The sequence below is a fragment of the Numenius arquata genome, chromosome 13, assembly GCF_964106895.1.
Source record: "Numenius arquata chromosome 13, bNumArq3.hap1.1, whole genome shotgun sequence".
In the NCBI taxonomy this organism is placed as follows: domain Eukaryota; kingdom Metazoa; phylum Chordata; class Aves; order Charadriiformes; family Scolopacidae; genus Numenius; species Numenius arquata.
Genome location: NC_133588.1, coordinates 16,185,948 through 16,208,275, shown reverse-complemented (window position 1 = coordinate 16,208,275; position 22,328 = coordinate 16,185,948). Strand labels below are relative to the sequence as shown.

General features: G+C 38.5%; 1 protein-coding gene across 2 annotated transcripts in view; it reads left to right on the top strand.

The window, feature by feature from the left end:
• Positions 1–22,328, top strand: part of WWOX (WW domain containing oxidoreductase) — a 515,980-nt gene that overhangs the window by 238,138 nt on the left and 255,514 nt on the right. Inside the window, exon 9 of one of the 2 annotated variants that reach the window (XM_074157835.1) lies at positions 1,729–1,819. The exons of the other annotated variant lie outside the window; for it this stretch is intronic. Coding sequence (XP_074013936.1) covers positions 1,729–1,779 — 51 coding nt within the window. The 3' untranslated portion in view covers positions 1,780–1,819. Of the gene's footprint in view, positions 1–1,728; positions 1,820–22,328 lie in introns of those variants that run through there. 2 annotated transcript variants of the gene reach the window in all.

The window sequence follows — 22,328 nt, the reverse complement described above, 5'->3', positions numbered from 1 at the left end:
GTGACAGCACCGAGGTGTTACTGCCACAGACCTGTCCTGGCTCTGTCTCTCCTCTAAAGCGGGGAGAGAGGAGGAGGAGGAATGGAAGGTGACTCCAGGCAAACAGCAAACATGCTCCTAATGAAATGTTTGAAACAGACAAAGAAACAGTATCTGGCCTTGATATGATGTGAAGGGATTATGTACCGTGCTATTTGTGTCGTGATTTAGTGTGTTATTTCATTGGGTATATGCAGGGCAAGGGTTTCCTGCAGAAAAAAAAATAAAATCTATGGATAGGGAGTACTATAATGTTCCTATGCTGTAAATTGTCCTGAGATTTTGAAGAATTGGCTAGTATTGCTGAATGGCAAGGATGGGAATCCATGTAGAGAAGAACACAAATATTTACCCCTTGGCTTTTATATTTAGTCTGTATGTAGAGTTCTGCTTATACAGAAAAGAGACTAGAATTGAATGAGGTTGTGTAGAGTAATGTGAGTGTGAGCCTAAAGTAACTGCCACAGTTATTGCCAGCTCCGAACCTGACGGTTTCATCACAAAAAACCCAGGATACAGATGCATGTCTGTAACTTTATGCAGATGAATAACCTTTTGAAGCACATAAAATTCGGCCTCCTCTTGCTGCCTATGGAAACAGTAAACTGTAAGAGTCCCTCCCCAAATCCCTAAGCCCTCACACCCAGTTCTTCAGAGTTCTAGTCACTGTGTTAATGCAAAAAAGTACTTTTATCAGTTTTGTTGGCACTGCCTTATGGTTAAGAAAGCATTCTAAGACAACAAAGTGCTCTCTAAACTAAGAGATTTCTCTAAAACGCATTTACATAAATACTTTTCAGAAAAGTGGAGAAGTAGCCATTTTGTGGCAGGTGAAAAGAAGTTCTGTAATTAATGAAGTTTCATTGCTATTAAAGTGATTGCTTTAAGTGTGTTTACAAGAACCGAATCTTGTATGTAAATCCATAGTGCCAGTAGTAACAGGGGATAAACCATACACAATATGACACAAAAAAGACCCGATGGTAATCTGGTTCCCCTTATATTTTAGTATAGTCCATTGCTTTTTCAAGTCTGTTGTTGTTTGTGGTAAGCTTGACTTCTTTTTGCAAAGTTAAAGGGAATATTTTGATTTCTACGAAGCAGATATAACGAAGTTGGCTTGATAAACCCCCATTGGTATCTTCAGGGAACAAGTAGATTAAACAAGTAATTATACCACAAGGTTTTTAGAAGTTAGTAGATTTAAATACATTGTATGAATCTCATCCTAATGTAGCCTTTTGTCTATAGTGCTTCCTGCCAAAAAAACCTCCTGACAGGAAATAAACATTAAAATAATCTTTAATCCCTTGTCTGGTCTATTACCATTAACAATTGATGCACTTTAATTTTGTGGGATTTTAACTACAAAATGGAATGGCTAAGTAGTGATAATTGGGTTTGGAATTATACGGTCATTTATATCAACAGAAATGCAAGTGGCTGGGAGGGTGATTAATTATTTAACATTTCCTGGCTGTGGTTCCTATTATAGAATTTTCTGATATATTCTGCTGTGAACAATTATCACCAAATGAGGATAAACAAATCTGTGATGTGAAGTCTTATTTATAAATTAAACTATATTTAGAAAATGTCTATTTCATTTGCATTTTCACTTTCTTCTTGATAGGACTGTCATAATCAGCTTGTTTTCAAGCTTTTCTTGCCCTTTTGCTAATTTTTCAGGTTCACACCCCAGGTTTCGTGCAAGAAAAACAGAGCTTCAGATGTCCTTAAAGTAATTCCTATTCCAAATAAAGATACAGTTTATACAGTCATGGTAATGTGTTTGCATGTTCTGTTCCCCTTTCGTTCCCTAATAATAGAATTAGTGCATGGCAATGTATTAAAATTTAATCCAAGTGCTGGCATCAGACTAGATAATTTAATTCTTCCAACTCATGAAGATTTGGGAGAAGGATACTGGTGCTGCCATTCTTAAATGGGGTTCTCTGGCATTTGAACCCTCTCATCTGGTAGATTTGTCTGCGAGAGTTTGTGTTTCTCGTTCTCTCTCTTACGTGGAGACTGACCGTCACTTTGGTGTATTATGCTCCGGTGTCCTTGTTGATACACATACAAGCAGAATTGGCAATTCATTTTTCTTTTACTTTCTTACAAGATGTTTACTAAAAAAAATCATGTGTATGCTGCTTATCTGACAACAAAACATAAAGTCATTCTAATTAGTACTTTCCTGACCATTTTTCTTGTTACTCCAAAACTTTTCCTATCCTTAATTTCCATTAAAAAACCAAAAGGCTACAAGCCTTAGTTTGAAAATGATTCCTAAAAGTGCCTTGGTTTCTTCTTCAGGCAGAACTCCTAACAATCATCCCTGGCAGCCCTGCCCAGAAGACAAAATCCAGTTTACATGCTTATATATCAACAAAGAAGGAACAACAAGATGATGATAATTATTGTTAGTGCGGTGCCTGGATTGTTAGTCACAGATGAGGACCCAGTCATATTAATAAATATGCAAAATAAACCCAAAAGATTGTTCCAAGTCCATATTGCTTAAAATGTAAGTGTTAATCAAAAGTCAGGGATACAGATAGATAAAAAGAACAAGCATATAATGAGATAATATTAATCAATATGGTAGGCCCTGGTTTAGGCATGATTTTTTTTGATGCCAAAGAAAAGATTAGATACCAAAGAAAAAGGAGAATTTTAATGTGGATTATGAAGAAAGATAATGAGATAATATTGCAAATGCTTGTGGGCAGATCTGTAAGCAGAATAAAAGAAAGCATGAAAATGCTTGTTTGAAAATTTAGGAAGTCATCAATGAAAATGACTATCTTGAAGTTGATCTAGGGTGAGCGTTGACATGTTGATAGTGAATCAGGATAAACTGGATTAAACTGAAGATTTCTATATAGACAGACTACAGTATTAGAGGAAGAAAGGCTGAATTTGTTGTGAAAAAGTAAGTTTTCTACCAAAGATGCTCAGCATAATAAGTGCAGGAACAGAGAGAAAAGGGGTTTGTGGGTTGGACCTTCATGTGGGTGTGTAGGATAAAAGTCTTAGAGTTAAAAGAAAGAATTGGCAATGAACAAGACAGAAATGGATAGAGAATAAGAATCTGAGCACGGATGAGCAGTAAATTCTGGTGAGCTGGTGGTTCTGGCAAGTCCAGAGGACTGATGGGTAACACTGAAAGAGGTTGCAGAAGGGGACTTCACCAGCCACATCCTTAGAGAGACCGATCGCAGCAAGTACAAGTCAAAAAACTTAATTTCAAGTTGAAAGAAACAGGCAAGAATATCTTCAAAACCAAGATGCAGGAATCCTATCCTTGTTCTTTGCACAGCATCTGTGCAGACTGTGTGAGTGCTCCCCATCTAATAGTGCTGAGTGGCCTTGGAAGTGGGAGAAACCAGTTTGGAAGAGGCTGTCCCAGCTGGGTCAGCTGGTAGTGCCGTGCTGGAGACAACGTTCTGAGTGGCAGGGGAGCTGGTGGGGGACAGAAAGGACCCCTGATTGCCTTGAGAATGAACTATTAACTCAAAATTCTCAATCAGTTCAGCATTCTCTACCCCAGCCGCAGTGCAGTGCCAAAGCAGAACTTGGTTGTGCACGTTAGCTTGTCTCCGGCCTTAATTAGAGCAAGATTTGAGCATCAGCCCAGTAAGTCTTTAGGAATCTGACACATGAGTGACGGAGTGGAGAGGAAGCAGAGTGAGGCAGCGTAACAGAGGTTTGGGTGTATCTGCAGGAGACCAGAGTAGTTTGGAGGAGATGTGTGGTAGCCCTGGGCAGGAGCCCAGCATAGATAAAGCAGTCGGCCCAGTTTGGCTGAAAGATGAAATATTTGGTGGGGCTGGTGATGCTGGTGACTCGATGTGCAGTATAAGGCTGGGAGAGCATCACAGCATTAACACGTTCTTTGTTCATGCCAGAAATACATGTGCTCGTCAACCTTTATAAACTGAATCTAACTCAACAGCAAAGTGTTAAGCATTGACAAACATTGGATTTTATTTTAAAACACTGGTTAGGTTTCCCACTCAGGTTTCCCATATTTTACATTACAATGTGGGCCTTGAGCTACTTTTTAAGTTTTTCTTATAAAATAAAGAAGGAAGATCTATCAGAAAACTGTGTTAAATTATATACTTCATTTTTCTTTCAACACACAGCACAAGAATGGTGTGATAGTACAACGGCACTGCTGGTTTTGTGTCATTGCCAAAATCTTGGTCTGAGTCAGTAGAGACAATTTGAGACTTCATTTGTCCGCACACATCCAGTATTTATCAGGTGATGGTCCATTAGTTAATGTGTCAAACTCAGCAATATTTGAGGAAGTGGCAGTGTGTAGAGCACATTAACATGTTTTTTAGTTCACACTGATCTAAATGACCTGAAATCTAATTGTGTGGATTGCTTATATCTTTTAGCACTTACTGCCATTTATAGCAACTGCTGTACTTGCTGGACTTATATCCAGGTATATGTGAGTACAGTACATGCGAAACTTTTATTTCAGAAGATTAAAGTATGTTAATGCTGCATGTAACTAATTAGTACATATAGCCAGGAAAGTGTATTTTACATTCTCAAATGAGATTTCTTTCAGCAGATGCTAATACATATTAGGACATCTGTTTATATTTTCCTTCAGTCTTTTTTTTTAAACTGCATCTTATTTAAAATACTGTTGTCAGCTGAAATAGTATCGCCTTAAACAATATTACTTGTATATGTAGTTGTGAGCTCATATGTCTGCTTTTGAGATGTCTTTCTGCATAAGCAGATTTTTGTTTTGTTTTGTGTAAGTGAAAGATGTATAAAAAGTTGTTTTGCTTCATTTAAATTGGAGCAGAGATGAAAAAGGCAGAAAGAAGTCAGGAGGATAAAATGCAGTGCTATCCCCACTAGGTAAAGTTGTCCAATTACGCCTGGTGTCAGAACTTTTTAACATTTGAATGGCTGGGAGGGGATACTAATTTCAACCTTAATGATCGCTGCTTTAGGAGTCAACATCACAACACTTCACTTACAATTTTAGCACATCTGTCAGCCTGTGCTAAAAAGGAGCCCTGGGCTAGTGGGTGACTGAAGATCCTTTTATCCCTAGAGAGGATTATGTATTCCCTTCAAGAGTGGGAAAATAAAAAAGGTTATAAATACTCACCTACTTCACTGCTGCCCACACTTGCCCTGTTGACAAATAGTGACTTTCACATCCTGCTTTTACATTCATAAACACAAAAATAAATAAAAACTATGCAACTTCTCATTGTATAGCAGTTATGGAAGCAGCCCATTTATAATGTCACATATTCTATAACACTGTATAGTCCCTAAGCTGGACTTTTTTTCATTTCAATAGATCACATTGATTTCCTGTATGACTTTATCTGCCTAATACAAAGTGGGATTGAACAGTTATTTGTCTGGATTTAGCCATTCCTTATCAAACGTTTATGATTTAGCTATTGCTACAACATCTTCTTGTAAGGTCTTTCTTATTTTTATCTTTTCAGGAAGGGTATGAATGTGATAACGGGGCGGTAATAAATCTATCTCTTGAAAATGAAACATATTTGGGGAAACTGTATGCTGTCGGCTGACAGGGGAGGGGAAGTTTAAGGGGCAGGACAGCCACACGAGTGAATTGTTTCTAGGACGCTGTGGGCATCTATTAATAAGAATGATTGACTCTTCTGGTGGAGGTTTTTGGTGTATTGAGATGGCAGTTTCCCAGCTGCACGGTAGGCTCGTGCTCTTGAGCTGAAAGTCCCAATAGAAAAGAGGGGGTTTGCCGACCCAGCCCAAATTTATACAGCCACGGGCAGGCTCTAGGTTGAAGAGAAATAGCAGAAGTCACAGAAAGGTCGGCAGGTTTGTGTCTTCTCTGTTTATGAAAGTAAAAAAGTAAGATCTCAGTCTTTTCCTTTCTATTTCTATTTCAATTTCTTTATTCTTTATCTAGAGGGGAAAACAGAAAATATGTGAATACTGTATAATAATACTGACTGTGATTTAACTAAATGGGAGTAAAAAATACATGTGAATAGGACCTTTTCTGTGTTACAGCTTATTTTAAAATTTTGTTTGAAAGAAAAAAGCATATTAAAGCTACCCACTGTGTATCCCAGGTGTTTTAATATTCCTAACCGGAGCATTTTAACTGAACAGTTTCCAAACAACCTCATCATACTAAAGTAATTTATTTTTCCTTACATAATGCTTTTCATTCAATAATTTCAAAATGCTCTATTAAGTGTGCTTTTTGAAGTGCCAAACTAAGTGTCATATAACCCTGGGGAGATGTCTGGTGGTTTTATTGTACCTATTTTGCAGACAGGTTAATTCAAACAAAGAGAGATTAACAGACTCCCTGCGAATGAGTAAAGGAGGGAAGACCAGAACCCAAATCCCAGCCTGCCGAGTGCCAGCCCTGAGCACATGCCCCTTTGTTCAGAAACCACAGAGTGCTCATGCTGTGTGTGGGAGAGAAAAAAAAACTTTACAGAAACTATAAAAGTTAATAATTACATTGTAAAGGCTACTTAACTGATAATGAGCATTTAATGCAGAACCATAAATTTGCATGGCACTTGCAAAGAAAATGTTCTTTTGTTTTTGTCTTCACTTCTCGAATGTGTTTGTAGTTAAATTTTTAACCTGCTTAACCGATGCTGTATTCTGTAGAGCTGATGCTCTATCTCCTTTTTTTATGTCTCTTCACTAGTGCTTTCAGTGACCTCTCTGTAAGTTTCTTTATATAGAAACCTGCTATGCTGTCTTGAATGCACAAGGTCAATAATGATTACCCTCTAACTTTGAAGGGCATCCCCCTTCTCCGCTTGCAAAGTATATCAAGCCACAAAGTCCCTGCATCCCGTAATTATGATTTCTCCTATCAAATGCAGTATTAAGAAAGATCTTCTTATTTCCCAAACAGTAGAGCTTTAGTCCACAAGCATGTTAAGCCTGGTAAAGTCAAGATATAATAATTTTATCTTTTTTCATTGTACAAAAGTATACTTGATAGTTTAGTTTAAAACAAATCCACATTGATGGAAACATTTTTGTAATATATTTCAAAAGAAGTAAACAGCTTATTCTTTTTAAATACGTGGATGGAAAGCTAAATTCCTGTTGTTCAATGTCCAAATGATGCAATTAGAGACCTTATTTATTCTTTATTTCTAAAGAACTGTATCATGATCTGTAAACGCTTCAAAGACTTGAGCATGATCTGTACAGAAATACTGTTACTACTGTGGGCTGTAGAGGATACATATAATGAAAATACGCCTATATTTTGGAACCAATGGTCCTCTAATAATTATCAATAAACAATGTCAGTTGAAAGAAAGCACAGAAAGGCTAGTGATAACAAAAAGATGTTTAAATTGAATTGACACTATAGCAGGCATTGACTGTGTCATCGCACGGCTTAATAGCTGGAGTCCTGGTTCAATACGATGAACTTGGGAAGGTTTTCTTAATGAAAGAACTGATGCTTTCTGTTCAGTAGCAGCAATAGCTTAGCTTTTTAAATTACCTACTTTAAAAGTTTACATGCCACTAATTGTAGTACTATATACAAAGAGGTATGATATTGGCAAATATCAGAAAATGGGTCCTCAGAAATAAATGTCAAGTATGAATAGTAATTTTTTCAAGAAATTCATGCAGATACTTTATTTAACATTAATAAGTGCATACGCTGCAATTTATTTTACCTACAAGTAATTCAGAGTTCTGTGCAAGTATATTCTTAGAAAGCTACTGATGTGGTTTTCAGTGTCTTTTCTATCAGCCGTGCGTTTTCAGGATCTGTTGGGAAATACGACCCCCTCCTTCTCCCTCCTGATTACTAGAAAAACAGAAAGCTCAGAAAAAGGCATATTAGAATAAGTTGGTAGAAATGTGCATTCATGTAAATATCTAAACATATATAAATTCACTTTAAAAATGGAATTCACCGAACGTGAATAGTCACTTAAAGTGTAACTGGAATTGACTGTGTCATGTATCAGCCTAATAGCTGGAGCGCTGGTTCAATACAATGAACTTGGGAAGGTTTTCTTAATGAAAGAACTGACGTTTTCTGTGCAGTGGTTGCATTCATCAGACCACACGGTGTTCATTACACTACAAAGGGCTGCCAATGTGAATTGTGGGGATCATCTATTAGGTAAACCGGATAGGGACAAAGGATACTGGAGGAATGAGAGACTTCGGTACCTCGACAGGATACTCGAAGTCAGGCTGCTTTGATGACCTTTCACCGGTGCATTAGCATCTATTTGCTGACAGATCCCCAGTTCATGCCCTAATTCCACTAACCCAAACTGGCAAGGAGCACTGGTGGGCGTGCACATCTCACTATCCACCTTACAAACTAACCCTCTACTTTATAGGGCCACAAGCTTTAATTTGCTTTGTCTAAATACTGTGGAGGTTATCGAAAAATGGACGCTCTCCCAGTAATGCTAATTAGACTCTAAAACCCACCCTGGTTTGTGGTGCTAATTTGGAGAGGTGCCACATACTGGGGTTGATTTCTTCCGAGAGAAGATGAGCCCTGTGCCACTGGGAAATGGGGAAAACCAGACGTGCTGATTGGCAAGGTCGGCGCTGGAAGGCCCAGCGCTGACTCAGGAGCAGGCAGGGTAATTCAGTGGGGATTTGCATCCACGCTGTCCCTTGCTTACCTAATAGCGGCATTGTTGTGCTGCTTCAGGGGGAGCTTAGGGACTGAAAAGAGAGATTTAATACTAAAGATAAAAGTTTTGCTTCAGTTCTCCTCACATCCAGTTATTAAGAAGCTCGTCTGCTCTGGGAGGCAGAGCAGTACAAAAGCATTCCCAGTTCACAGACAGGGGCTGTGTTAAAACCCAGAACAGGTTTAATTCTTTCCCGTGGATGTTTATAGTAGATGCATCGGTTTCGTGCGCTGTTTTTCCTCCCATTTGCAGCGTTCAGGTTGAAGTTATGTGAGGGTTACTAGCCTAAAAGTCCCTACCTCAAGGTCACTCCCCTAACCTTATTTCCAACACGTTTAAATGTATTTATATAGATAGGTAAAATCTGGTAGCTGCTGCCACATAACCTTGTTTCCCTTGCTGACATCTCCAGTGGATGGAATTGATTATAAAGCTGTTTTTTGGGATGGGGACATGGAATGTCAGGCCTGCTTTGAGTGCGAGTGCCTGCCGTGCTGCTGGTGGCGCTCCATGTGCTCCCTGGCCAAGCAGGGCTCTCGGCTCTTTTACGTCGCCTGCTGCAGCCACCACAGCTGGTATTGAAAGATGTATAAGCCACAGAAAAGGAGAAGCATCTCTTAGGTGCTGGGAGTCGCAGTGAATTTTATGTCCAGCAAAAATTGTTTGAGAGGGCCTTTTATGTTGTTTCATTTTTTGCAGCTTGTTGAAAACGCTGTGTGTATTTTCATTCCAGAATCCACGCTCTTTTATTCCTGTTTCTCTATGGACTGTATTTAGTGAATCAATGACAAGTGTTACATATTTCTATGGTAACTTCAATACCACATCAGGATTTCAGAACACTTCACTGACATTGGCCAATTAAGATTCACAACCTGCAAGAGCAATATGATGAAAACATGTCTTGTTGATATAAAATAGAAGCTAAAGTCTTTCAGTTTGTTTTGCTTGCTTTTTTTTTTTCCTTCTTTTTAAATTACCTAATTAGAGAGAGGTTTCAGTTTTATGCAAACTGAATTGTCAAGATTTGAGCCCATATGCTATTTTCCAGAAAGATTCAGGCTTTTACAGCTGGATTCTTGAAAAGTTTGGCTTTGTGGGAAAAAGAAATAAAACCTGGATAGGCCCTTGTGCTTTGGGAAACAGTGTGACATTAAAACTTTGAGAAGCCAGGCCTTGCTGTGCTACAGTGGGATCTGTGAAGCACATGCCCCGAGCTGAGCGTATCCATGTCTTGGCTCCGTACAGCGGGAGATGGAAACGTTCAAAGGAATTAAAGGCCCGTGTGAAATAGTGCCTCCCACTGCCGCTCACTGTCCCAAAACACCAGCAGAAGACACCAGGGTTGCTGGAAATGGTGAAGGTATTTCCCTTATGTGGGAGGAAAAAATCCATTAGAAGTTTGAGACAGAGTAGGAAGCAAGAGGTTTAAAGAATAAAAATTCAAGTGCCCGATTTATACAATATCTCTCTTACGAATAGTCTGGTACCTACAGAGCTGACAGAAAGAGGCAGAGAAGAGCTAGAAGCTTGTTTGCAAAAATGGGTGACATCAGAAATTTTGTTGAGGACAAATTAGTCCTTGCTGGTATAATTGAACAACACATATCCCACTCTTCAGACATCCCCTGGGTGATAACAGAGTTCAAGTGAAGGCAATAAAGAAGAAACCCTTCTGCTTAGCTGTGGTTGTGCGCAGAGTCCCCTGGCTCAGTCCAGGCTCTGTCATTGCCCTGGACCCAAATCCAGGAGCAGAGTGTGGAGATGGATTGGTGTCACCCAGCCTGGCTTTTGAAATAAATGTATTGTTTTGAAAGTAATAATTGGATATTTTAGACCAATGTAGGTGCTTGGAGAGTAGTATTTTAATTTATCTTGCAAATCAGTGAGCAATAAAAGGTTTCTCAGTATATGCATTTTAAGCATATTTTTAGCAGTTGCATCTTTTTGGATCTCCACTATAATATAGGAGGAGATCAGTTATTTGCCCAATTTCACTGCTGAAAATGGATCATAGCACAGCTCTTATTGTGTTGTACCCTCTCCCCTGAGCGTGCAGTGTATGCACAGGTGACGACAGCTAAAAGTCTGTGCATTGTTACTTGGTACATTTAAAATATCCACAGAGATTATCATGAATTTTTTTTTATTAAACTGAAGTTTAAGATGTAGTTTTCTCATTAAAGGAAAATATACTATTTTAGACACAGAGCTTCCCAAAATTGTATTTGTTTTAAAGTTTATAAAAAAAGATGTGAAGACGTAATACCAGTCTATTTCAGATTTTCTGCTTCTTGAAGCACAGAGCTCAGGGGCTGATCCTCTGTTACGCTAAGGCTTATTAATGCCACTCGGCAGGAGTTTTGACGGGGCTCCTGAGGAGTTTGTGCAGAGCCTTCACCGTGGCCTGCTCTGGATTTCTGGAAGCATTGGTGGCTGAAAACGGAGAGGCCTGTGTTCCCTGTGGCTTTGCTTGCAAATTTTGTTCAGGAAAAATACGAAATGTTTCTTTATATTAGATGTCCAGATGCACAGAGATCTCTACTGAGCGATCCCCACTCCACTCTGTTGTCACTTGACACATTTTGGAGACAGCAAAGTCGCTGTGTTACACTACAATATGTGCAAGCACGTTTTGCACAGCAGACTGACTGCTCTGGGAAGAAACCAGGTGAAAACCATCGCTAAAGTCCATTTTGCACTAAGTTTATTTCTCTTTTCAATTTTGCACTTTGCTAGAAGCAGAAACCATACTAGAACAGCCTTGAAGCTGCTGTAAATGACTTGAGAGGCCACACTGGCCTCATGAAATCTTGTACGGTTTGAGGTGCTTCTTGTTCAAAATGTGGTGGTGTAGCTCCATGGGAGGAGGTCAGACCTAAGATCTAATCATAGAGTTAAACAATAGGTAGCTTGGGACATTCCTACATAACAATCATGTCCTTCCTCTACCGTATTCTGTAGGTGTGGTGGAGGAGGGAGTGTTGAAGGCAAAGATTTGCTGGTTCCTGTGAAGCTGAGTATATTTATTTTGACTAAGTACTGTAAATCATCTGTCTGGGGAATGGGTTTGTGTGGGAAGTGAAGAGGGTTGGGTTGGTTTTTTTTAACTTTCAAAAATTGGATGGCAATTAATTTATTATGGGATTTCAGTAGGAAAATAACAATTTTGTGGAATGGCTTGTTTTTCTCTGGAGCAAAGTTGTTGTCTGTTGCTATTTTTCTCTTAATTAGAGAGGCATTTTTAATTATCTGTCAAGGTCCCCTAGAACCTGGGATAGCTGGTCTTTCTTATGTGCATGTGATGAAATCAAAACAAGTAAGTAGAGGGTAAGTCTGTCACAACTGATAGGAAGTAGAAGGAAGCCTAAGTATGAGAATAATTAGCATGTCTGGACGGCAGGGAAGAAGGAACTCTGTCAGGTACGATGGTGAGACCCTGCGTCTTAATCCGCTGTGCTGTGTTTCTGGTACAATTCGAATACACTTGGAAACACACTGAATAATATCCATTAATTCCGTATCTATGTAGTGAAAGTTTTCTGGCACCTTTAAGTATGGTCAAGACCCTTGATTTTTTATTAAAATGTAACAGTCACTAAGCTATTTGTGATTTGAGAAAAAGAGAGAGAAATGAAGTTTGACTTGCTTTCCCCATTCCCGGCACACACACAGCTCCTTCCTGCAGGGAACCGTCACCAAAGCTCATTCACAAACTACAAAGCGATATTGCTGCAGAGGTTCCTGTTAATATTGCATGGCCTCATTGCCTGTTACAAGAGGGAAGTGTATCACAGAAGATGACCAGAATCAGAATAGCTTTGAGGCAAATAATTGTGATGATTCTATGGGTGGTCCACACGTGTGTACTGGGGTGTGCACGGGGGAGAGGGCGCCCTGGTAGGAAACATCTAATTGCACAAGAGCTGTCAGATCATCTGTAATTGAATCAACTGTGCTCGCGTAACAAAATCTTAGCGTTCTCAAATTGAAATCACTTAAGTAAAATGATTTTGTGGTGTTTAAAAAGCAACGGAAAAAAATTCACTAAAGACCATTAAGCGGCCTCGAGCCCCACGTTTCAGTGTTCATCATTTGTACCGATTATGGTGTGACAGCTCTTGAGTTTCCAATGATAACAGCCATCTGACTTGATCTGAGTTCAATGGATTTTCACTAAAATAGAATCATCGCCTTTGTGATGGATAGAAAAAGTAAAGCAATACATCCTGATAAATGCTCTGGCTTTTTTTCCCCTTCCCTTACTGTGACCTTGTACAATCTATAAGTGAGCAAAGCTGAGCCCTGGCCACTGCTGCAACGCATCAGGACTTTGAAATTTAAGTAGCTCTGAAACCCATCAATGGGGTGAAGGGAGAATGGCCTGAGAAAGCGATGGATCATGCTTAGAGGGCTCACAGGGAAGCAGGGTAAGCTGAAGGTCAATACGCAGACATGTCCTGAAGGAACGGCTCAGACACTCATTCACATTCACATCTCAAAGCCACTGCTGCTGTAGCACTGTGAGGAGAGATCAGGAGGAGAGTAAAATAAAACAAGAATTTCAGAGCATATAATTTCTTCGCAGAAGCAAATGGCACAAGGGTACAGTATAAAATAGCTATAACCTATAGCATCGGTGCAGTCCCCTCATCATCCCATCCGAGTAGCAAGAAGCATAACACCATGGAAAGGCTTTCTGCCCATTACACTCCAGTTGTTTTCAAAGTTTTTCAGTCCTGGTAATTGTGAAGAGCATTTAACATTTTTAATACGTCATCGATCGTTTGTAACACATTATTCAGCATGACATGAAAGTGAGCTAAACTAGAAGGGCTGCAATCTGAATCCGTACACATGCAGACAAGTAATTAAAGGCCTTTACACTTTGTGCTTTGTATGCATGTGTGGGTATGAATGCACACAAAACTTTTACACAAGTTTATGTTCAGATTCTGATTTCATCGGGGTTTTGTTTTGAAAAAGGTTTGATGCCAGGTCCAGACTGGCCTGGCTATAGAGAGCTTAAAAATTAGGAGGAGAAAAAGGAAGAAAAAGAAAATACTAAAATAAAATTAGTACACAAATTTGAACCCGCAGTTACCATGCCTAAAGCAGAAATTGCCGAACAAGTCAAGAGGCTTATTAGCATTTTATGTAAATCAGTTATTACTGTTCTCCACTTCCTTAATTATCCATGTTATTTCAATACAACCCTTTCTTTGATGTCCCAATTCTATATTTAAATAGTGCAAGATTTCTATCATATCCTCCCGCTGAGGTTTGTTCCATGCAAAAAACATGCCAAGAGCAGCTATTTTAGAGACTACTGGGAAATGTTTAATTGGTTAATCCCATTTGAGTTATGAGGGAGTATTGCCACGCACAGAAAACAGAAACATGTAAAGTACTGGCTAGGAGAAGTTTACTAAAACCTGCAAGACTTCCCCTGAAATGTAGCCCTGGAGATGTTTTGTTTCCTAGGTACCCAGTGGGAAATGATTCAAAGGAAAATCCTTCAAACTTCTTTGAAATACGCTAAATGATTGATTCATAGTAGAAATATTTTTGAATTAAAACGCAAAGTCATTTTTTTTTTTGTTCTCGTGGTGCACAAGAGGTCTCTTTATATTTGACCTAGCGTTACAGTGGCAAAAGAACAGCGTATTTCAGCCAAAAAAAAAAAGCCCACCAGACTTTAACAAGTTGTTAATTGTTACCTACTATTGCAACCAAATGTGTGCCCATCAGGTTTCCAGGTTGTAAAGTCGTCGACATCGACACTACTCGTCTGGGTGAGTATTAATTCCAGCGTAGAAATGGACATTCTGTGTCGCCCGTTAGGATCAATTCTGCACAAAGGGATGCTTTAAAAAATGTAACGTTTCTGTACAGCTTCCAATTTCCAACTTTGGACTGGAAAGACTTCAGAGCAAAGTATTGGCAAATATTCCTTTCCCTATTTCAAACATTTGATAGTTTTTAACCTTTTTTAAAACTTCTTTGGAAAGAGTGTAAGAGTTCTAGCACATGCAATGAACTAAAAAGCATGTGCACTTACTTTATTTGGCTATAAACACAAGTGGAATGCTATGGCGTGGTCAAATGTAGGAGTTCATCTTTATAGATTTTAAGGGAAAGAAGTAAAATTGCAGATTTTTTTTTTTTTTGCCTTTTTTTTTGCTTTAATTAGTCTGAAGGGATAGCATCAATTCCCACATTTGCTAAAAATACATCAGATCGTATAGTGGCTGATAGACGTTCAGGTGAAGGGAATTTTTTTAGGATGTGAACTTGGTAAATAGAAGAAGAATTAGTTGATTAAAAAAGAAATCAACTCTTGTGTTCTTCTGTAAATAACATGGTTCTTTTTGTACTGATTCCCAAACTAAGGTTTAGGTTGTCCAGTTGAGGGGGGTTGGTGCCAAGCTTTTCCGTGTTCGCAATTCTTGTAAACAGATGTCTCCCTCTTACAGGAATAGGTGAACTTATTAAAAAATCAACGCTAGAACTGCGGATTGCTGAGTTTCCATCACTGGGAAGTACATTGTTCCAACTCTAAAATTATACAGTCTAAAATCATCATCATGTATTTTCATCAGGATGAAATATCGGGAGCTCTGCTTAGTGCAAGGTTTTATTAATGATGTGCTGTCAGAAGCTGGATGCTCTGCATATTTGCATATTAAACAGCTGAGTGAAGAAACATTCCTTTTATTGCTGCAGGGAATAAATCAGTTTAAAGCAAGTTCTCATCATTTATACTCCTTTCAGCTAAGTCTTCTTTTATTGAAATAAATTGTTGAAGTGCTTTGCTCATTCTTTGAATACTGATGAAATTTACCTTGATAGGGCCTCAGGAAAAATAACATTTTCTTAAAGGTGCAGTGTTGTTTTTTATCTACATATGGACTAACTTTTAGAAATTGTCTGTAGGAAAGTTTGTGTATCTCCGGGCACACAAAATCATCTTTTAGTTACAGACTTTCTAGAGGTATTTCGAGATGTCTGTGTGATTTTTGTGGTGCTGTCCAGCCAGAAATCTCCTGCGCAGGAACTTCACGCAACGTTTAAAAGTTACATTGGTTTTATTTTGTGTAGATTGATGAGTTGCTGTTTAGTGAACCAGGCCTTCCTACCGCCTTACGTCTGTGCCTTGCAGATGAGCATCACCACCTCGTGTCGGTGTGCTGTCTGTTGGTGGCAGCCTGAGTTTAGAAGTGCGATGTCTGGAAGAGCTAGAACGAAGTCAGTAACAAAGAAAAAAAAGTTTGTATTTTATTTCGTGTTCTTTCCTCATGCTTGAAATGAAGCATACAAACATGTCAGGAGACCCTGGTTTTCCCAAATTTACGTAAATAAATCACTTTAAACCATAGTTGGTTAAAAGATGATAAAGAAAAGTTTTAGAGTCTGTCATTTTTCCAGGTGTGAACAAGAAGAGACCAATAGGAAAAAAGTAATTTAAAATTAAGTGAACACAGTGTAGGAAGTCAGATGGAGTTTGGACATTTTATTTAATGCTACTGTACTACATTGGCTAGCACTGAATTGTCTGTCTGTCGCAATAAGCGGCAAAATAGTAAAAGAAATTATCAAAGGCAAAATATATTGACTGTATTCCTATATTTTATTTTAAAAGGTTACAGCAGCAAGCCATTATATGCCTTTCTTATGTCATATAAAGTATTTTAAGATATAAATCATTTGTGACAGGAGCTTCTTGTTTTTAAGTGGAAAATGTGCATTTAATAACACGAAAATAATGTCAAAACATCCTCTCCTAGATGGTTGCCAACTGAACTGTTGCTTTTCATTTATGTTTTATTTTTGGAGGTTGGGCTTTGCAGGAATATTTTCAGATACTTAGAAAAACAGTGATACATTGCAGCTGTAGTTTATTTTAATTGGACAGCACTAAGTGAGCTGACTTTATGATAAACAGTGCAGCCAGCGGCTAGTGACTGCACTTCTACTTTAAAGATTATACAGAAAATAAAATCCTTCAAGCTAAAGTCATAAAGAATGAAGCTGGACTTACTTTTGGAACATATGTCTATGTTTGTCTCGGTGCGTGTTATTAGGGATACCTGATCCTAAAGGCATCATATCCTATAAAGTACATTTTGCCTTACCACCTAACCCATCCAGCTATCAAAATCTCGATATTAATGAGATTTTGGCTTATTTTAATTATTTAGATTGTCATTATGAATTAATAGTTATAATATTTTATGTATAGTGTCAGAGAATTCTCAAGTACGGTGTATGATTCTGCAATTGAAAATCCTGGTAATACTTCTTACCTCTTCAAAGATTTATCTACTAATGTTCTGAGGTGTTATCCCTGTAAAAGGCTGTCATACCTTTGATTTCTTTATTACTATTCAAAAATATAAGCGAGCTTTACTTAATGTAAAGTGCTTTTTTGAAGCTATATGTGATTTTTTTTTCTCCTGTGATTGAATAGTAAATCTGACATAAATTCACTTGCTGACATTTGGATGTTTATAAGGATGATTTGGTTTAGTGGTTAGCCCTATTGTATTTCACAGGGGTGTTGTCAGGCTTAATTAATTATGCTGCAGCAATATGCAGTGCAGATTTTTGTGCCAGTATCTTCACAGCTCTTTGCAGGGAACTTGCCGTACAGGACGGCTGTTACCAGCCTGGCTGATTTTGCCTCTGTCGCCCTGTACACATCTTTAACCAATATCTGATCTTCTCTGTTTGCAGGAGGATATGTATCTTTTTGTAGCTGAGAGGAAGGGGAACTGAACAACCACTATTGACTCAATTGCTGTAAAAAAATCACTGCAAGAAAAATCCCTTCCCAGTTTGCCTGCCATCTGCTGCTCCTGCTTTTAAGGGTGTTTCAGATGGAAAATACATGATGGCTGGTCATATTTTCTATTTTCTTCTTGTTGTCATAGGCATCATAGGTGGAAACGTCATACTAGAGCCTAACTCCCCCCCCTTCCGAGGTTAAGGTAACTTCCTAGAGTATATTGTTACATATTTTTTATTTGTTTGTTCCTGGAGAAGTTATAAATGACTCGTGCTCTGTGGCATTTACTACCACCATAGGGAAACTGTTCGACAGTGTAAGAGGCTTCAGTGCCTGAATTTTTTTTCCAGATCTTCAGCCTGAGGCGGGATGTAAAATATAGGAAAAGAGAGAGTTGAGCTCTTTTTAGTGATCAGTCCGCACTGAGATGTTTTTGTTGTATTCAACCACGAACTATAAATCATCAGTTTCTGGATAAGTTAAATATAGGGAAAACAGTGCAACGTGTATTCATAATTTCCAAAGAATAAAGAAAGATGAAAAATAACAAGATGCATACTCTTAAAAATGTGTTTAAATTGACATCTTAGTTCTTATTTTTGTGATACAGGAAAAATACCTGGTTTTAGGAAGTATTGCTGGAAAGATTATTAAAAATTACTTTGGGAATGAGGTTGCTTTATAGGGAATGCCAGCGTCAGGAAAGCTCCTGGAATCTTCTCTCCTTGGGAGCTTCTTCTTCAGGAATAACAGGGATGTTTGGGATTGAGTATACCAAATGAATCGTATGTCTTAAATATTATTCTGGACTTTGCTCTGTGGACCCCTTTGTTGCTTTTTTTATGAGCTATCAGGTTGTTTGGAAAATTTTTGGGCACTGAGGATAGATGGCGTCTTTGTGCCAGCCGTGTACTTCCCTGCCGCAGTTCCAGGATTCACCGCAAATCGTAGGGCTCAGAGGAATGGCAAACTAATCCGTCCTGCAAAGAGGTTTAGTTATATCTGTGTGAAAATTCAGCACTGTAATTCTTCTCTTTTTTTCTTTTTTTTTTTTTCTTTTTAACCTAGTCTGGTTTACCCATCCCTCTAAACGACTTTGAGGAGAAAAATGCTCTCAGCAATGTAGCTCTCGTAACTGGAGTAAATTGCTTTGCTGCTGAGAACTCTGTAGGGAAGGGTGTGGGAGGGGAGGAATTTTGGCTCAAAAACCCCAATATCTCTTGAGCAGCCCTGCCTATCTGACTTGCAGTTTTTAAATGGTGCGTTGTGGTCAGGGTTCATGCCAAGATGCCTTTACATATTAGCTTTGGTGAGTTGTTCCTGTGTTTTTGGATTACGCATGGAAAGTACGTGACGTCTGCTGGTACGATGAAGGCAACAGTTGAATTTTTTCATGTATCTTTGCTCTGCGATAATACTTGAAACAACTTGTAATCTTGAAAAGCTGTGGCGAGAGGATCTAAACAGGAAAATTCTGGAATGCTTCACCACTCATAGGTTTCATTTGTTCTAACCGTTGCATAATATATTTGAACTAAAAATAAGCAAAAAGCTGCCTCTAAATCTGCTCTCAAAACTTGGTATCTTTGTCTACTACCTGAGTGTGTGCAAAGAGGACTCTGGGTGACACACGCTGCTTGTGCTAATCCATGCTGCTGCCTGCCATGTACCACAGACACGGGAATTGTCGCGGGGTTTGGGTCCCTGAAGTAGTGAACGGGAGCGGGAGGAGTCTCTGCCTGCTGGAGCTGGAGGGCTCTTCTCCGTGGATGGTTCTGTTGTGCTGAACAATGAAGCCTGATCTTGCCTGAGCTCTCCGAGTGTTAATGCAATAGAAAATAATACTCTCCCCATCACACATAACAAAACCAAACTAATATGAGAATGATTGGCTGCAGGTTTTCAATGCAGAAACATCTGTCTGATGCCGGTACATAAACTAGCGCTCCAGAAATCGTTAGAGGCCTCTAAATCTCTTTATAGTACCCTTGTTAGTAGATGCCCGGGGATTTGTTGTTATTTTAAGATTTTTCGATTTCAGCACTATAAAATAGGGCACATTTAACTGAAGGTGAAAATAACTATTATATATATTTTATTAATATCTACTTTGTTCTTCAGTTGTTTATACTGCATGTAAGGAGGTCTCTTTTCCAAAAGGCTATGTTTTACTTTGGCTTCTCTTGAAGAAGCACAAACATGTATTGATTCTATACGAGAAAAGAGAAGTCGTGACTGCCATGAGTTACTTGTAACGTAAGTGTATATATCTCAATTTACCTTATGGTTCCCTGGTCGATACATCATTTAAACTGACTGTTTTTATTTTCCTTGTTGGCCTTTGATTTCTTATTTAAGTTCTTGAAGGCAGCAACTGAAATTTCTAACTACAAAACGTGGACAATAAAGGAGACTTCCATCAAAAACTACTTAAAACTAACAAAGGTTCTTAATTTTTGCAATTATATTAATTATTGTAATTATTATCATGCCAAAGGTTTAAGCAGACTCCCTCATACTATAATTTTATTTAATTTTTAAAGAGTGACAATGTTTCTCTGGCAGCTTGCACCAGAGTCAGTTTGTACCATGTTAGTTTCATCTTGGTTTTTTGTTAGTTTAAACTTCTCATGGTAGTATCCAGGGGAAAGAGGGAAGGAGATAATTTGTTGGATGTGTGAAGAAAGTGGGGGGTACTGGGATGGGTAAAAAGAACAGAAAATGGTCACGTACAAGGGATAGCAAGGAGCGTGAGTAGCAGAGGATGATATCTGAGGAAACATGGAACACTGGGACAAGTCACCAATTAGCAGAGAAGGTAGTTCTCAGAGGTAAAAGAGCAAAGTCTGATATTGTTTTGAAGTCGGGAGCTTTCAGAGCAATTTATAAATCCTCTCCTTCACTTCTGCTGAGAAAAATTCAACATAGCTTTCTCTTTACTTCCTTCAGTCTGGTTTGGAAAGACAGAGGTGAGGGAAGATCAAGCTACCACTAGTACTAAACTGCTCTCCCAATCCAGACCAATCTTCATCTTCCCTGTGGAAATACACACAGAAAAAGGAGACTCTATTCCTTGTTTTTCATGTGCTGTAGAACTGGACTAATGCCATAAAGACAACTAAAAGGTATTAGTTGAGGTGAACGTAGAGCTACCACATTGGTGATACTCCTTCTCTGGAGACATTCCAAACCTACCTGGACATGTTCCTGTGCAACCTGCTCTAGGTGGACCTGCTTTGGCAGGGGGGTTGGACTATGATGATCTCCAGAGGTCCCTTCCAACCCCATATCATGCTGTGATTCTGTGATATTTTCACAGAAATTGTGTTTCTGTTCAACATTGTCAGTGCTTGGCTGAGGAAAGGCAAATAGTCTGAACATCTGAAATACATGTAGTTATAAAATTTATATTAGAGTTTTTTTAAGTAAAAAAAAAAAAGGTTCTGCATCTCATCTGGGTTTCTGTTTTGTTGCCGTGCTCAGAAATTGCAGAAGAGAGATCAGATTGGAAATCTGAGCTATTGTAGCCTTCAACTCTTAAATATGCTGAAGTGCTTGTTCAGTTGAGGTTTTATAAACAATTCATGTAGTTGGAATTAAATGAACAGGTATTCGGAGATAGGTACATTTTTATGGTTTGGGGGTGCTCTAATTGTAGTTGTATTTTTGTTTCTACATTTTATTAGGAAGTTTATGAGGTTGGATGATGGGAGAAAATCCAATAAATACCCTCTGGATGGGTAACTGTTATCTGTGGATCAACACTCCTGGTTTATGTGGTCTTTGTGGGTGGCAAAGGGATTTAGAACTCTGTGAGAGTACTATGTCTTGATTTATGGTATAGCATACTAAATATAATAATTAAGGCTATCTTCCTTGTTTTTTTATAAATATAATTCTTAAGTGAGAGCAGAATTTTTGTTTAAAAAAAGGAAAAGCCTATAATACAGAGCCAGGTCAGCCATGGCTCAGAGCACCGGGGTGAAGGGAGAGGGAATGTCCAACTGAACCCTTTACAAACTGTGGGCTTAAAATACACAGAGGATTCACGCAAGTGAAGTCATATGCATTACAGAAATTTACAGATATTGCTGTAAAACTTCTTACTGACTTCCTTCACATATTCACTCTTGTCTGTGTCATACCTTGAAGAAGACACTCCTTTTGTTCTACAGATTTGAGATGAGGTATCCTGAGTTTTATCAGATCTTCTCATGTCCTTCTCTCCTTAACGCATATATTACAGGTCTCTTACTGCTTGCAGATACAGTATGGGCTGGATATTATCTTATTTAGGAAACACACCTTTGAAGATACTGCTCTGATATTAAATTAGCTGAGTTTAATTCAGCTAATCTGAGCGTGAAGAAAATATGGGGAAAATTAACCTAACAAAATTACTTGGACTTGGCTTTGTAATTTAGTGCAGCTTTATTTTTGAAGTTGTGTATATCTAAGTATTTGTAAAAACACGGTGTTGTGAAAATGATAAAAATAGCATCTGGAACAAAGGTATTTCAAAATCATGACAGCTTCTTTCTCCGAGCTGCTCTTGTGGAACTCCCCTAACAGTCTTTGAACACTGTTTACTCGCTAAAAGTTTTTCTTTGTTTCTGGGGGTAATACCAAGTTTAAGCAGCTGGAAAAAAAGGGTTCAGAGCAGGCCCAGGTTAAGCACACTCAATCCCCTGTCATTCCCAGTTTATTTACAGGTTTTCTGTTTAATTGAAAATACACAAACCAGCAAACTTTCTGGTTCAATCCATTTACTTAGCTCGAAAGACTTTAAGTTTAAGCAA